The sequence below is a fragment of the Tiliqua scincoides genome, chromosome 3 (genome assembly GCF_035046505.1).
Source record: "Tiliqua scincoides isolate rTilSci1 chromosome 3, rTilSci1.hap2, whole genome shotgun sequence".
NCBI lineage: Eukaryota > Metazoa > Chordata > Lepidosauria > Squamata > Scincidae > Tiliqua > Tiliqua scincoides.
In genome coordinates, this window is record NC_089823.1 from 59791825 (window position 1) to 59807659 (window position 15835).

The following is a 15835-nucleotide window of genomic DNA, read 5'->3' on the forward strand; positions in this document are numbered from 1 at the left end:
TTCCTGATCTCAGAAGGCCTCCTGAGGGTTGGGAAGGCCATGCACGGTCTCCCTGACCCTCAGGAGGGCCTCCAAACACGACTGGAACACAGCTTCAGTCACGTTGGGAGGATTACAGCTCAGGCAAATCTGCAGTTTTAGGACTCGAGGTGAGGTAAAACCACGGGTCCCAAATCTGCAGATATGCAGGCACGACCTGTATAAGACTTGACTAATTTCAGCAGGACCAGCAACTGTCCTGAAGGTAAACGGGGCAGCACTCTGGTTGTACACGAACAACAACAGAAGGAATGGCCCTCTGTGCTTCTTATTTTACAATGGAATGGAAACTTGACCCTGACCTTGCAGTTTGAAAGTACAAATCCAGTGAATGCTCTCAACAGTGAGACATTCACTTTCAGTGAATGCACACAGGAAAGCAGGATCGTCCTACTGGCCATGTACTTAACAGGGGTGCATCGTCCTACTGGCCATACTCTCCACTACTACTGCTAGTGTAAACAGGCTCTTCATGTGTACAGTTGTACACTCACAGGTTCTTCATGGGACTGGGAACTATGACTGATTCAGTAATAAAGTGCCAAAAATAAGCTAAAACTTGCTATTCCTCTCTATTCAGGGATGTTGTAAATTTTTGTCAGCCATCTGAGACAGGAACTTAATGGCTTTAACGTAACTTGTAAAATTTATAATTAGTGGCCTATTTTAAGAATTCCAACTCCAAAAAACTCCCAAGGACACCCTGTGCAGAACAGTTGCAGAAAGACTTCACAGGACACCAAAATTTAAAGGCATACCGTCAATATGTGAGATAGGAATGCTGACATTATCAGCGTCTTGCTTGAATAGGTTGACCTGGAGAATACTGGCTTCCTGGACAAGGTCTGCTGCCTTATCAGTGTACGGATAGGGGTTGGTCACCAATTTTACCAAAATCTGCAAAGGAAAATGGACATTCATCAAAAGGTTTTAAACAGCTGGCAGAAAATAACGTAATTGTAAGAATAAAGGCAGCATTAATATTCCCAGGAGAACTAAGCATTCACCCAGCATTTTGTTTGACTATGTATGCCATAGAAGTTTTCAGTGCTGAAAAGAAAAAGCAATTTTAAAAATGGAACATGCCTCTTCAGAATCACAGAATGTTCAGGTTGATCTAGTCTAACCTCCTGCTCCATGCAGACAACTGCTGCAGCAAACCTGACAGATACCCAACAAGAGAGAGTCCACCACTGCACAAGGCAGCACAAAATATCAAATGCTCTGGCTGTGCATGAGCATTCCCCCGAAATCACTTCCTTGGATTGTGACCAAAGGATGCAGACTTGTGCAGAGTTACATGCGCATGTTCCCCACTGATTCAAGCATGTGTAACTGTACAGAGCAGCAAACACAATACAAAAGCTACATGTGGAATTTCATAAGAGGAGTATAAGGATTTTAAAAAGAATTTTATCCAGACTGATACATTCTTCCCAGGATTGTTCTGACAACTGTCATCCAAGAGGCTGTGACCAATTTACCTATCTTATAATGCATGTATTTTTAAACCATAACCATATTTTAATACATGTAATTTGAAAAATATGCATCTTATGAAACAACCTGTAGAGCATCCCAAAACTTATACCATACCTCAGCTGTTTTCAAACTCTCAGGGAGTTTGAAAACTGTTGTAAGTCCTTGTGGGGGTGGGGAGGCAGCAGGGGCAGGGGGAAGGGGGCTTGGGAGCACTCACCAGAGCCTCCTGCAGCCTCCTGGAGGTGCAGGCAGCCCTGCACAACCTTCTGCAGGGCTCCCCAAAGCTGCTAAAGTGAAAGTGGAGCAATCACGCTCTCTTTCCTGTTTAGCGGAAGTGGAGCATGATTGCTCCACTTTCACTTCTAAAGCATCAGGGAACCCTACAGATGGTTGCGCAGGGCTCCCCACACCTGTGAGAGGCTGCAGGAGGCTCTGGTAAGTGCATCCAAGTCCCTGCAGCCCCCTGAGCAGTGCAATCTTGGGGATTGCGCAGCTGCCTCCTGCCTGTCTCCTGGCTGCCCCCGCCCTTTAAGAGGCAGAGGCCAGGGCCCACAGGTTAGGGCATCATGATGCACCAGTTTGAAAAGACCTGGCCTACCTAATAATATCTATGACTGAAAGCTGCACTATTTCATGTGCTGGCCCCAAAAGTATATAATATACAACACAACAGTTACTCTTCCATACCTCCTGCTTAAGTCATGAAGCACATGACTAAAATCAATGCTCATCTGCATGAAAATGTGTACAAATTTGAAATCTAATATTATTTGGGGAGAAGGAGCTTATTCCAATCAGACACCCTTTACACAAAAATGCTTTTGTTTACCTCACAAGGTTCATGATGAAGTCAACACCATTTTATATGAAAACATTTCCTCAGTCAGATTCTGCTAACATTTTTCCTACAACCAAGTTCCCGCCATCCCTTGGACCTCTTGGGAAGTCATCTTTCAGGAAAAGGCCATGATTTTCCTGCATGCTAAGCTTACTGCTTCCACCAGAAAAACTATATGTGCTGATAGTGCCATCAGAAGAATGAATGCAACCTTCACTGCATAAACGGCCTTTCTTTTCTATGCTTCTTGTTCATTCTGCTACATCAGACCAATATTTATAATAGTTTTAAATGATGGTAGAAAACAACATCCCTCTTTTGTTGTTGTTCCCATTATAATGAAAATCACTAAGAAAAGCCTTTTCCTATGTCTCATTTCCTTTGTGCCAGCTTCCCTGTATAACAGAAACAAATTCTCAGAATTCATTCATGATTCTTTGAAGCAGTTTTCTCTATAAACAACAAAAACAATAAGTTTCCACTAATGCTATCCTTGGCACCATTTGACTGACTAATCTGCAAATAGGCTACCTTTTCTAAAAACTGAATCACCACTTCCTTTTTGCCTTCAGCTGTGTTATCCAAATGTTCAATCCACAGATCAAGTTCCTTCCAGGTATATTCAAATATTCCACTGTCATGCAAAACCTGTCCAAAAAAAGGAGCAATCATCATCATGCAAAGTACAGCTATTTTTGTACAGCAGCCTTCATTTTGCTGCTTCATATGAAGAATGAACAGCAGCAGCAGATGACATGATAGTTCTTACCTTGAACTTTTAACTAAAAGCTTCCCTATTTAAGAACACACATTATTTTTAAATTTTAGAAGTTATGTAAAAGATTGATAAAAGGTACTTAAGAAATTTTCTTTTTTTCCCCTCATTATTTTTCTTTACTTGCACCAATTGAAAATGCTAATCATGCAGAAGAATTCTACCATGCACTAAAATAGTAAAGAACAAACTGAATCAAGAACACTGATATGAAAGCAATGTAATTCACCCCAATCCAGCCATTGGCCATGTGCAAGTTAAAACAAGAGCTGCAGTTTGATGGGGCCTCATAACTGCAGCTCCAACTGTTGCATGTGCAATCCTTTAGCATGTGAATGTGTGAGCAACCAATAGCCATAATCAACTAAATGATTAGGGCTATTCATTTTAGAATCATCATTGCAAAGTGGTGTTAAATTGATGACATTAGAGTTACTAATCCCTAGACTTTACTTTGATTTGTTCTTTCTACAGAATTGGCAGCCATCACTATTTAGATATATGCATTTAGAAGACAAATCAAAATAATAGGGTAGATTCCAAGCAACCCGAACATTTGCTACATTTGCTACATTTGTAACATTTGATACATAAATGACATGACCAGCTTTTGATAAGAAGGCACAGGCACAGCTCATTCATCACACCAAACTATAATTTGTGTAACTCAAAGTATATACTCAAATCATGCTTTGAACTCCCAATTGTACAGTGTGCAAGCCATGGTTCAGAGATATGTGATAAATTTCATTTTCTGTCCTCTTAGCTTCAAGGTTCATCCCCTCCCGCATATCCATAGCAGAAGGGAAGAATTTAACAAAATCTTCTATAGTGAAGCAGTGTATCCATTTAAACATTTGAACTTAAAAGTAAAATATTGCATTTTAAAGAAAAAAGTTCCCATTTTGAAGAAAAAGAGGAATGATCACCGCTAAAAAGGAAAATGCAAGACAAGCACTTTAGGAGCAATAAAAATAGAAAAATCACACCACACAGAAATTCATTTTAAAAAAAAATGCCCTGGTGCCCCGAATCACCACATGCAGAGTTACGGTGGCGTTACGGTGCCAGAGTTACGGTGGTGGTAGTCTGTATCTGTAATGTATCAAAGTACATGTTTCCTTGGTGATCATTTGAAAAACCTGGATCACGATTTTTAATTGGATAACTTTTCATTCAGGATAATTGTCCTTGAGTATGTGAGTAATTGTATTCTGTGCTGGTTGTTATGGCCCTTGGCTGAAAAGAAACTGGATGAGTCTTACTTCAAATATACATACAGTAGCAGCCTTCACTGAAAAAGGGCACAGAAAGGCAAATGTTTTTAAAGCTCCCTGTAATACCTCTATTGTGTTATGCAGAAGATAGAAGCTTTACAGCACCAGGGCAGCCTCAGCTGCATCCTACAGGGGACTTTCAGCCTCTACAGGCCTCCTGGAGTAAGGAAACATTTGCTTCCTTACCTTGGGGTAAGTCCCTCAGGGTCTGGTGAGCCAACTCTGACATGCGCTAGCTCAATAGATGACACAATTCCAGGTTGATCCATAAAGGAGGATCAGGCCCAGAAAGGGGATGATTCGGCAAGCACCACTGCTGCCGAACCCTCCACCCACCTTCCCGCCTGTCACTACCCTGTTCCAACACCTGTGTGGCCTTACCTGCTCTGGCGGGTCTTTGGCCATCTGCTGGCACATGGGAGGCTGCTGTAGCCTCCTCAGCAGTGGCCTGGCAACTCATGCCAGCGGAGTTTATGGTGACTGCTATAAATCAAATGCTGCTGGCACAACTCATGTTCAAATGTTGCTGACACAGCCTGGTTAGGATTGAGCTGCTAATCTATTTAATTAAAAGATTAGAGACATGGTTGATTAACAAACGAGGAGAAACTCTTACAAGGGTCCTGTTCATTCTTTGTCAGGACTGAGGTGTCTGAAACACTGTGTTGCAACCAGGAATCTCGAGTCCAAACCGAAAAAGAAAGTCTTTTCGAGACTTCCTGTTAAGGAGAGTCAATCGCCAATGTGAGTGAGTGAAGTTTGTCTATTATCGGAAACCTCCTACTCCACAGGGAGATGCTTTAGGGCAAAGGGTTTTAATTAAAATGGTTTTAATCCTCTCAGCTCTTGACATTCTCACCCCTTGCTTATAAAAACAATCATATCAATTATGGTTCAGCAATCTAACAGTGAAAAAAAACCAGTATTAAATATGGCCTTATTAGAAACAAACAATGAGTGGCAGCTTCTCTTAACAGCTTTGCTCACATTTCCAGAGCTAACCTCAAAAAGAAGTATGTTGATATTTAGTAATCTATAAATATTAAAATTCATTAAGAGTCAGTTGATTAAGCAATGAACCCTGCCTAACATTAAAACTACTGAACTTTTATGTTTACAAAAAGTCACATTGAGCTGATGAATCAGGTTTGATTTTGTAGTTTTTGTCTTCTTTCAGAGAAAACAATCTCAGAATTTTACAGAAAAGCAAAATTAGAATAGATATGAGAGCAGCTGAAGGTCTTCCTCAAAAGAGAAAATCTAGACTCCCTACAATCTAGAAATCCTACACAATTACCTACACAAGTACCTTCCATATGAATAATCTAATTCAGCGTTTCTCAAACTTTGAGGGAGCTTTACTGCCTCAGTGATTGCGGGGAATGGACTAGGACAGTGATGCAATCCCCAGGATCACATCGCTGGGGGGGGGGGGGACAAGTGCTTTCCACTTACTTGTACCTAGGTAGGGTGCTGGAAGCTGCAGGAGGTGCAGGGAATCCTGTGTAGCCCCCAAGGGCTCCCTAAGGCTTGGAATGTTCTGTAAAAGCGAGTGCAAAATACTTCTGTTTTGCTTTGTGCCTGCTTTTACAGAACATTCAAAGACTCATGGAGCCCTGCGGTGGGCTATGCAGGGCTCCCCACACCTCCTGTAGCCTCCAGCAGCCCTACCCAGTTACACGTAAGTAATGGAAAGTAAGTCACCTCCCCTTAGCAACGCGATCCTGGGAATCGCAATCACTGTCTCTTCCCTTCACCCACCACTTAAAGGGACGGGGGAAGCATTACATGAACTGGTGGGTCACAACCCACCAGTTTGAGAACCATTGATCTAATTAACTACAATGACCTGAAAGTTTCCAAATTGAACCTAGCTTTCACAGTTGTCAAAATATAGAATTTGCTGCTTACAAAATGTCTTACATATGCTGATCATCTGCCAACTGTGGGCAGGGCTGCATCATTTTGTTTTTTGCTCAAAACAAAACCAGTATAGTACAAACAAATAATGACAGTCACAAGGAGTAGGGCAATACTATAGTTATGACTCATTCCTAGTTTTCTACCTTCAACTCATTCCCATTTTAGACTTTAAAGAAACCCTACTGCATTACACTGTTACCCTATTGCGTTACACTGCTGAAACAGAGACACCTGCATTGACTCGGTCATGTCGTGAGAACAGATGATGGCCGGATCTCAAAGGATCTCCTCTATGGAGAACTTGTGCAGGGAAAGCGCCCTACAGGTAGACCACAGCTGCGATACAAGGACATCTGCAAGAGGGATCTGAAGGCCTTAGGAATGGACCTCAACAGGTGGGAAACCCTGGCCTCTGAGCGGCCCGCTTGGAGGCAGGCTGTAAGAAATGTAAGAAGGTGATAGGGGAGGCCAAGCGAGACTATGAGGAACGCATGGCCAGCAACATCAAGGGGAATAATAAAAGCTTCTTCAAATATGTTAGAAGCAGGAAACCCGCCAGAGAAGCGGTTGGCCCTTTGGATGGTGAGGGAGGGAAAGGGGAGATAAAAGGAGACTTAGAGATGGCAGAGAAATTAAATGAGTTCTTTGCATCTGTCTTCACGGCAGAAGACCTCGGGCAGATACCGCTGCCCGAACGGCCCCTCCTAACCGAGGAGTTAAGTCAGATAGAGGTTAAAAGAGAAGATGTTTCAGACCTCATTGATAAATTAAAGATCAATAAGTCACCGGGCCCTGATGGCATACACCCAAGGGTTATTAAGAAATTGAAGAATGAAGTTGCAGATCTCTTGACTAAGGTATGCAACCTGTCCCTCAAAACGGCCACGGTACCAGAAGATTGGAGGATAGCAAATGTCACGTCTATTTTTAAAAAGGGAAAGAGGGGGGACCCGGGAAACTATAGGCCGATCAGCCTAACATCCATACCGGGTAAGATGGTGGAATGCCTCATCAAAGATAGGATCTCAAAACACATAGACGAACAGGCCTTGCTGAGGGAGAGTCAGCATGGCTTCTGTAAGGGTAAGTCTTGCCTCACAAACCTTATAGAATTCTTTGAAAAGGTCAACAGGCATGTGGATGCGGGAGAACCCGTGGACATTATATATCTGGACTTTCAGAAGGCGTTTGACACGGTCCCTCACCAAAGGCTACTGAAAAAACTCCACAGTCAGGGAATTAGAGGACAGGTCCTCTCGTGGATTGAGAACTGGTTGGAGGCCAGGAAGCAGAGAGTGGGTGTCAATGGGCAATTTTCACAATGGAGAGAGGTGAAAAGCGGTGTGCCCCAAGGATCTGTCCTGGGACCGGTGCTTTTCAACCTCTTCATAAATGACCTGGAGACAGGGTTGAGCAGTGAAGTGGCTAAGTTTGCAGACGACACCAAACTTTTCCGAGTGGTAAAGACCAGAAGTGATTGTGAGGAGCTCCAGAAGGATCTCTCCAGACTGGCAGAATGGGCAGCAAAATGGCAGATGCGCTTCAATGTCAGTAAGTGTAAAGTCATGCACATTGGGGCAAAAAATCAAAACTTTAGATATAGGCTGATGGGTTCTGAGCTGTCTGTGTCAGATCAGGAGAGAGATCTTGGGGTGGTGGTGGACAGGTCGATGAAAGTGTAGACCCAATGTGCGGCGGCAGTGAAGAAGGCCAATTCTATGCTTGGGATCATTAGGAAGGGTATTGAGAACAAAACGGCTAATATTATAATGCCGTTGTACAAATCTATGGTAAGGCCACACCTGGAGTATTGTGTCCAGTTCTGGTCGCCGCATCTCAAAAAAGACATAGTGGAAATGGAAAAGGTGCAAAAGAGAGCGACTAAGATGATTACGGGGCTGGGGCACCTTCCTTATGAGGAAAGGCTACGGCGTTTGGGCCTCTTCAGCCTAGAAAAGAGACGCTTGAGGGGGGGCATGATTGAGACATACAAAATTATGCAGGGGATGGACAGAGTGGATAGGGAGATGCTCTTTACACTCTCACATAATACCAGAACCAGGGGACATCCACTAAAATTGAGTGTTGGGCGGGTTAGGACAGACAAAATAAAATATTTCTTTACTCAGCGCGTGGTCAGTCTGTGGAACTCCTTGCCACAGGATGTGGTGCTGGCGTCTAGCCTAGACGCCTTTAAAAGGGGATTGGACGAGTTTCTGGAGGAAAAATCCATTATGGGGTACAAGCCATGATTTGTATGCGCAACCTCCTGATTTTAAGAATGGGTTAAGTCAGAATGCCAGATGTAGGGGAGAGCACCAGGACGAGGTCTCTTGTTATCTGGTGTGCTCCCTGGGGCATTTGGTGGGCCGCTGTGAGATACAGGAAGCTGGACTAGATGGGCCTATGGCCTGATCCAGTGGGGCTGTTCTTATGTTCTTATGCTGTGCAGCATGGCCTCTTCCAGTTTGAAGAGACATATGGCCAACAGACTGAGGCAAAGAGGCAAAGAAGGAAGGTCCACAGCCAGGGAGACAGACCAGGGACAGACTGCACTTGCTCCCAGTGTGGAAGGGATTGTCACTCCCAAATCGGTCTTTTCAGTCACACTAGACGCTGTTCCAGAACCACCATTCAGAGCGCGATACCATAATCTTTCAAGACTGAAGGTTGCCAACTGATTGCATTACATTTGATGAAAAGCAGAACTTGGAAAGCCACATGTGGAACTGCAGGTCATTTACTTTTCACTATTTCAGAAATGGTAAAACAAGTACACTGGAGGTCAGTGCTGACACTAGGCTGTTGGGAACTCTGGGCTCTCCATGGCACCTCACTCATCCTTAACAGTGCACTGAATGCCCCCACTGCCCTCTAGTAATGAGCATCTAGAGGAGAACCTGGCTAATGAGAATCTCTGTGTGCAGGGGTGGTTCAGCCAGAACCCAACCTGCCCCACCTCCCTTTTACTCAAAGTTGCCCAGCAAGCCCTTAAATAGACTTTGTTGTCTATATACAGTCAAGATCCAGGTAACTGACCAACTTACCAACAAATGGTCCTAATCCTGTCACAAGGGCCATAGTTCCAGTTAGGCATCATCAGTCCAAACATCAAATATGTTTGGTAAAAACATTGACAAGATCACCTCCGATTTACACAAGCAAGAACAGCATGTCAGTATCCACTATGTCAGGGTTTTTCAGACTGGGGCGTCGCAATGCCCCAGCCTGTGGGCCCTGACCTTTTTCCCCTTAAGGGGCGGGAGCAGCCAGGAGGCAGGGAAGAGGCAGCGGCATGATCCCCAGGATTGGGCCGCTTAGGGGGATTGGGTACACTTATCAGAGCCTCCTGCAGCCTCCCGGGGTGCGAGGAGTCCTGTGTGGCTGTCCGCAGGGCTCCCCGAAGCTTCAAAAGTGAAAGTGGAGCAATCACTTTAGCGGAAGCAGAAGCTACTCTGATAAGTGTACCCAAGCCCCTGCAGCCCCCCTGAGCAGTGCAATCCTGGGGATTGCGCCGCTGCCTTCCCCCTGTCACTGCTGCCTCCCCCCCTGCCCCCGCAAGAACTTACTTTGGCTTTCAAACTCCCTGGGAGTTTGAAAACCACAGCACTATGTACAATCAAATGCATGATAATGCAGCAACCAAAGAAAGAATCAAACTGGCTGGACTCATTTCTTAGAAATGGAACAAGCAGGCTGTGAATGAAATATCCTTCATAACACAAGGAGGTGTGAAAACAGCCTTCATTCATATTGCTAACACTTAAGGCCAATCTGCCAACAGCTTTTCTGCAGGCACAGAAAATATTTTAAACTAAAATAACAAAAAAGCTCACCTTAACAATCAGTTTCTTTGTTGATGCTTTGAGTTGTGGATGGTTACTTGTTACAAACATTTTCATCAGTAAATAAAATACTGACCTTTCACCACAGACCTTCTCAGCTTCATCCTAAAAGAAAACATCTTATCCGTTACACTTGATAAAATCATTTGGGGCTGCTCTACAAACACTTTCAAAATCTTGTAACTGCCAATCCAATAGGCACAGAAGCCTGTGTTCAAAGGAGAAAAACAGCTTTCTAAATTATATCATTTTAGTACAATTCAAAGATATGTTGCTTTACAAAAGAATGACAGGACAGATCTCTGCCCCAAGGCAGAGATGAAAAATGAATCCAGAATTATAAATATGTAAATCTTTTCATGACCCTTATTGACTTTGAACAGACACCCAGTACTACTCTCAATTATTATTTTGATTTATATCCCACTCTATCCAATGGGCTTAAAGCAGCTTTCAGTATTTTTGCAATACCCTTGCTTTTATTTAAAACTTCCACAGTAGGAAAGCAGTCATCTTTTGTCTTAGAAAACTTTTAACTTCCAAATAATAAAGAGTGCTGTTTTCACAAACCCACTCAGGGGCAAATAATAATTATCCTACCTCCCAAGAAACAATGAATTTCAGTCTATATTCTTTTGTTGATTACACATTTCCCTAATATATATGCAAAAGAGAATCTTTGTGAAAAAGGAATAGCAGTGGACACAACAGGAATTTGTCCTAAGTTTGGCAGATGGCCAAAGTCAATTTTTCATCTCAGTGCCAACTTTCAGAAGACAAGATCACCCCTGACTGAAGCTAATCAGCAAGAGGCTCACTCTATTCTTTCCTTCCAAGAATTTTTCCTATAAGCAAAACTTAGGAGTAATGAGCAACCTCCTCATTACTTTAGTTACATTACATAAAATTACATTACATAATTTTAGAAGTGGGCTACCTCAGAATGCCAGATGCAAGGGAGGGCACCAGGATGCAGGTCTTTTTGTTTTGTGTGCCTATTGAGGCATTTTGTGGGCCACTGTGAGATACAGGAAGCTGGACTAGACAAGCATATGGCCTGACCCAGTGGGACTCTTCTTACTGTTCTTAAAACTGCTGGTTTACAGTTTTCTCCAGAGCTGCTTTATCCCATTTTAATGGCCAGAGACATCACATGTACTTATTATCCTTGACTTACAGCTACAGACTTAGATGTAGCATCACCTAGAGCATACTCAACGTTTTCGCTCCTAGAGGTAGGAATTACATTCTCTGTCTATGGAAAGTGAACCTGTTTGAAACTCAGAGGTGCGTGACTGTCTTAAAAATGAAGCAGATGATACCCACAGCTAGATGGCTAGTCTTAAAATATGGGTTAGACATAGGCTCGTACCTGTACTTTGAACCAGGAAAACTTATTTGCAGGCAACTCTAGAGCCACCTTGAGAATGTGATGTTGGAGCACAGGAGGAATCTCCTGTCGTAGTCCTTCCTCAGTAACAATACCTATGGTTTGAAAATAATTTTACTTCAGATTTCTTTTTAACGGTAATAGACATTTGATAAGTAGCATTGCCCAGAAATGGAAACAGAATACTGCCAACAGTTGACAAAGCAGAGAGTTTCAGAAAAGTTCACAAACATCAGCTAAGATTGGACTAGAACAGCAGTTCCCAAACTGGTGGGTCACGACTCAAGAGGGGAACCAAAAGCAGGGTATCCTCTCTTAAGGGGAGTGGCCCTGCAACAGCAGCAGCACCGCCTCCACAGCAATTGCACCACTGCAGTGAGACATTCCGGGGGGGGGGAACCAGTGCCGGCCTCCTGGGGGATGTGGGGAGCCCACAGATGCCTTTGAAGGGCTCCCCAAGCCACAGAATGCTTAAAAATAGCAATCACGACCCACTTCTGGGTCAATCACAAACCGGAAGTAGGTCATGATCACTATTTTTAGCCATTCTTCATGTTGGGAAGCCCTGCAGAAGTGTTCTTGGGCTCCCTGTATCCCCATCCCAGAGGCCAGTGCTGCCAGGGTTAAGCATAAAAATCACCTTTCATTCCCTGGTATGTGAACTTGTCAGGCTGGAGTTTGTTTTGCACTGGCAATGTTAAGACCCACTGAACTCCATAAGTCTATAATAGCACAAAGTTCAAGACTGCTGCAATAAGAGATCTTCAGCAAACTTCAACAAACCTTGCCCACAGCAATCTGAGGCCCAAATCACACATGTAGACATCCACATGGTAATGGCCATTTTTCATTGAATAAGTGCACATTTGGATGCAAAATTCACGTGGATTTTCTTACCCATGGGTTCTATGCCATGGAATATCTATAAATCTCTTTGCCATCTGTCACCCTTCTAATGTGGGAGTTCAGATTTTTGCAAGCAGGTTTTTGAACCTGTGGTTGTAAAACCCATATGGTTCTGGGTATCTGTGAATTTGGTAGGTGAGAGAGCATCCTAGACTGGCCACTGGTGGAGCCCTTCTTCACCACGGCTCTTCCACACCTTGTTCTCAGCTTTAAAGGGCAGGCATCTTTCCCCCTTGCTTGTGCAAGTAGGAGAGACCAGTAGTGAGCATGGGTTTTGCTTGATCTTTTGCTCTACCTGCTTAGGATCTGGGGTAGAAGAGAGAAGAAAGAGGAAGCCAACAGTGCTTTAATCCTCCTGATGGAAGGAGGCGCAATCTGTTTATATTACCCTTTTTACAGTATATTATGTATGCCTACTCAGAAGTCCCATTGTGTTCAATGGGACTTACTCCCAGGAAAGCATGTGTAGGATAGCAGTTCAGCCAGAGACAGCAAGGATGTGGCAACAGCACCATTCCTGCCCACCTTCTCTATTTGCTCTTAGTTGTCTCTCCCTCCCCCCAGTTCCAACCAGGAGAGAATGGCTCTCATCAGTGAGAAAGGGAAGGATGAAATTATTTCAATAATTTGTTTGTCTGAATGTGAACATGAACAGGTGTGGGGGGAGGATTAGAGGGTGCCTGTTTTGGGGCACAATCTATCCCTGCTTTCTTGGAAGCTCTTGGTGGTCGGCAGCTAGCTTGCTTCCATGTAAGCAGACCAGTCTTGTGTACACTGGCACAGAAAACAAACAGCATATGAATCCTGTTGTCACTTGGCAAGAGCTGGTTGCTTACAGCCTAAGGGACCAATTCTATCCAACTTTCCAGCACCAATGCAGCTGTGCCATCAAGGTGTGCACTGCATCCTGCAATGGAGGAGCAGCCAAGGAGGCCTCGTCAAGGTAAGAGAACATTTGTTTCCTTACCTTGGGGCTGCATTGCTGCTACATCAGTGCTGGAAAGTTGGATAGGATTGGGCTCTAAGATGCTACAATAAGAAAACACTGCTTATTACATTAGACAAGTGAACCATTTTTTAAAATACATATGATTTTCAATGTGCACCTTAACCATCTCACCAAAAGTACACTTTAAATTACCTTTGATTAGTTTGCTAAAATCAAAGTTGCTCTGTGCCACCAAGTGAGGAACAATTTGCTGATAAAGACATATAACATGCAGCAAGACAGCTTTCAAAAGAGTAGTCTCTGCATCATCTGAGCCTAAAGAAAAATAGCAAAGTTAGTAATAGGCTTTTAAAAAGCAAAGTAAAAAAATGCAACTTTACAAAATTATTATACTTTGTTTACTGCTTGCAGAAAAAGCAAGGTCCTGTGAAATAGTGGCCAGGACCAATGAAAACATGATTCTTCCTCTGAGAAAATGGAATCAATGCAAATGGTAAAAACCTTCCATTATGGTATGCAATCAGGACACGGCTTCCCAAAGTACGAAACCACAGGAGTCAGGGCCAAGATGAAGATGTCCCAATTGGGGATTAGGAGCATAACAGATTACATTTATATTTAGATGGATTCAAAATTATATCGATTAGAGACTATGAATATTCTGTCCTTAAACTAACAAAATAAAAATTATAATAAATATTTCTTTATTATTTTGAATAAAATGACCAACATCTTCTTACCATGATCTCCATTCATTTCTTTGACCTCAGTCATTCCTTCCACAAGGGAAGTGGCATCTTCCTTTTTTCCTTTTTGTCCATCTTGCTCCTTCTCTTGTTCCTTGTCACGTTTCAGCAGAGACTGCCAGACTGCTACTATGTTAGTCATATCTGGTAAAAACTAAATTTTTAAGACAAAGCTTCATCAGCTCATTAATGGTACTGCAATACCAAACAAAGTGCATATGTCCATCTATGCAATTGTCTATATGTCTATTTATGAAGTAGAAATACAAGTGAAAAGATGAAACATCAAGGCAGAAACCAAACCCATTTTCTGTTCACTGCTCAGACCTCTAGGTAACACTGCTCTTATTCTGTTCTTAAATTACTTCTTAAATTACAGTGGACACAAATTAATATGCAAAGTTATTAGTCATTAACTAGTACAAATATATGGACTACAAAGGAATATTTTTTTAAAAAGTCTCTGCTGCAGAAGTGCTACTTTAATGCCATATTCCTGTAACACACTTAGGGCACAATCCTAACCCCTTATGTCAGTGCTTTCCAGCACTAATCAGCTTCTGGCTGAGCCTCAAACTAATCAAAGGTAATTGCTACAAAATGCAGCTCTGAGGTAAGGGAACAAACACTCCCTTACTTTGAGGAGGCCTTCGTGAGTGACACCCAACTGCAGGATGCAGCACACATCCCATTGGCATCGCTATGCCAGTGCTGGAAAGTACTGACATAAGTGGTTAGGATTGCGCCCTTAGTGAGAGTCGGTCCCACTAAATTCAATGAAACTTACTTCTAAGCAGACATGCTTAGGACTAGGCTGTTAATTAATACTCTAAGCCAAACTGGGCATTGTGACACATTTCAAGGGAAATCGCAGGACCTGCATCGGCTGAGCCGCCTGGCAGTGTGAGTGTGACGCAACATGCTGGAGCACCATGCAAAGGTCTGGAGTGGCAGGCTGGGCTCTCTGTGAAGCTGCAGAAGGGCCCATCCACCCTCCCTGCTATTTTTGAGTTTTTTTGGGGGGAGTGACCCGGAAGTAAGTGTTGCTAACATTATCGCGTCAGCACATCATTGGCACTTCTGGGTCCAGAGCTTGACAAGGTCATTGTGGGCCAGGTGAGTTTGGGAACCACTGCTCTAAGCACCGTGACTTAAAAAAACCAACATCAGTCTTTTAAAAATTTCTCCACTTTTTAAAAACATTGGTATCCACCATCTTTCCACTTCAAATTTTTCAAGTAATCTCACAAAATAAAGAACTAGTTCCCCAACACTGCCTCACACAATACTATAAAAACCATGGGCAGTATCTAAAGTTGCTTGCTCTGAAGGAAGAGTGACTCCAGATGCTATGCTAATACAGCCAATAATATTAATCCAGTAAAGTTCTGAAGTTTACGTTCTTAATTTCTGGATACAGAACTGTTCTCAACATATTGTCTACTACAAAAATTTAAGTTCTACATAATTGAATTAAACTATTGTGTACCTTGCTAAGCACTTCCCTGTATTGCTGTACAAATTCCTGCATCATAAATGGAGTGTAGATTTCTGACTTCTCCCATTCCTTCTCATTCAGACAATACTCAATGTTTTTCAGTGCTCTTTTCAGTATAGCGGACATAAGTGATAAGATTGTATGCTTCACTGTTTTACTGGGTATCT

General features: G+C 42.9%; 1 protein-coding gene across 1 annotated transcript in view; it reads right to left on the reverse strand.

Moving 5' to 3' along the window:
- The window catches only part of URB1 (URB1 ribosome biogenesis homolog), a 72514-nt gene that overhangs the window by 37287 nt on the left and 19392 nt on the right, over positions 1-15835 (reverse strand). Inside the window, exons 11-17 of the mRNA XM_066619827.1 lie at positions 15660-15833; positions 14165-14324; positions 13617-13739; positions 11552-11664; positions 10171-10284; positions 2891-3007; positions 798-936 (exon numbers count right to left, since the gene is read on the reverse strand). Coding sequence (XP_066475924.1) covers positions 798-936; positions 2891-3007; positions 10171-10284; positions 11552-11664; positions 13617-13739; positions 14165-14324; positions 15660-15833 — 940 coding nt within the window. The remainder of the gene's footprint in view (positions 1-797; positions 937-2890; positions 3008-10170; positions 10285-11551; positions 11665-13616; positions 13740-14164; positions 14325-15659; positions 15834-15835) is intronic.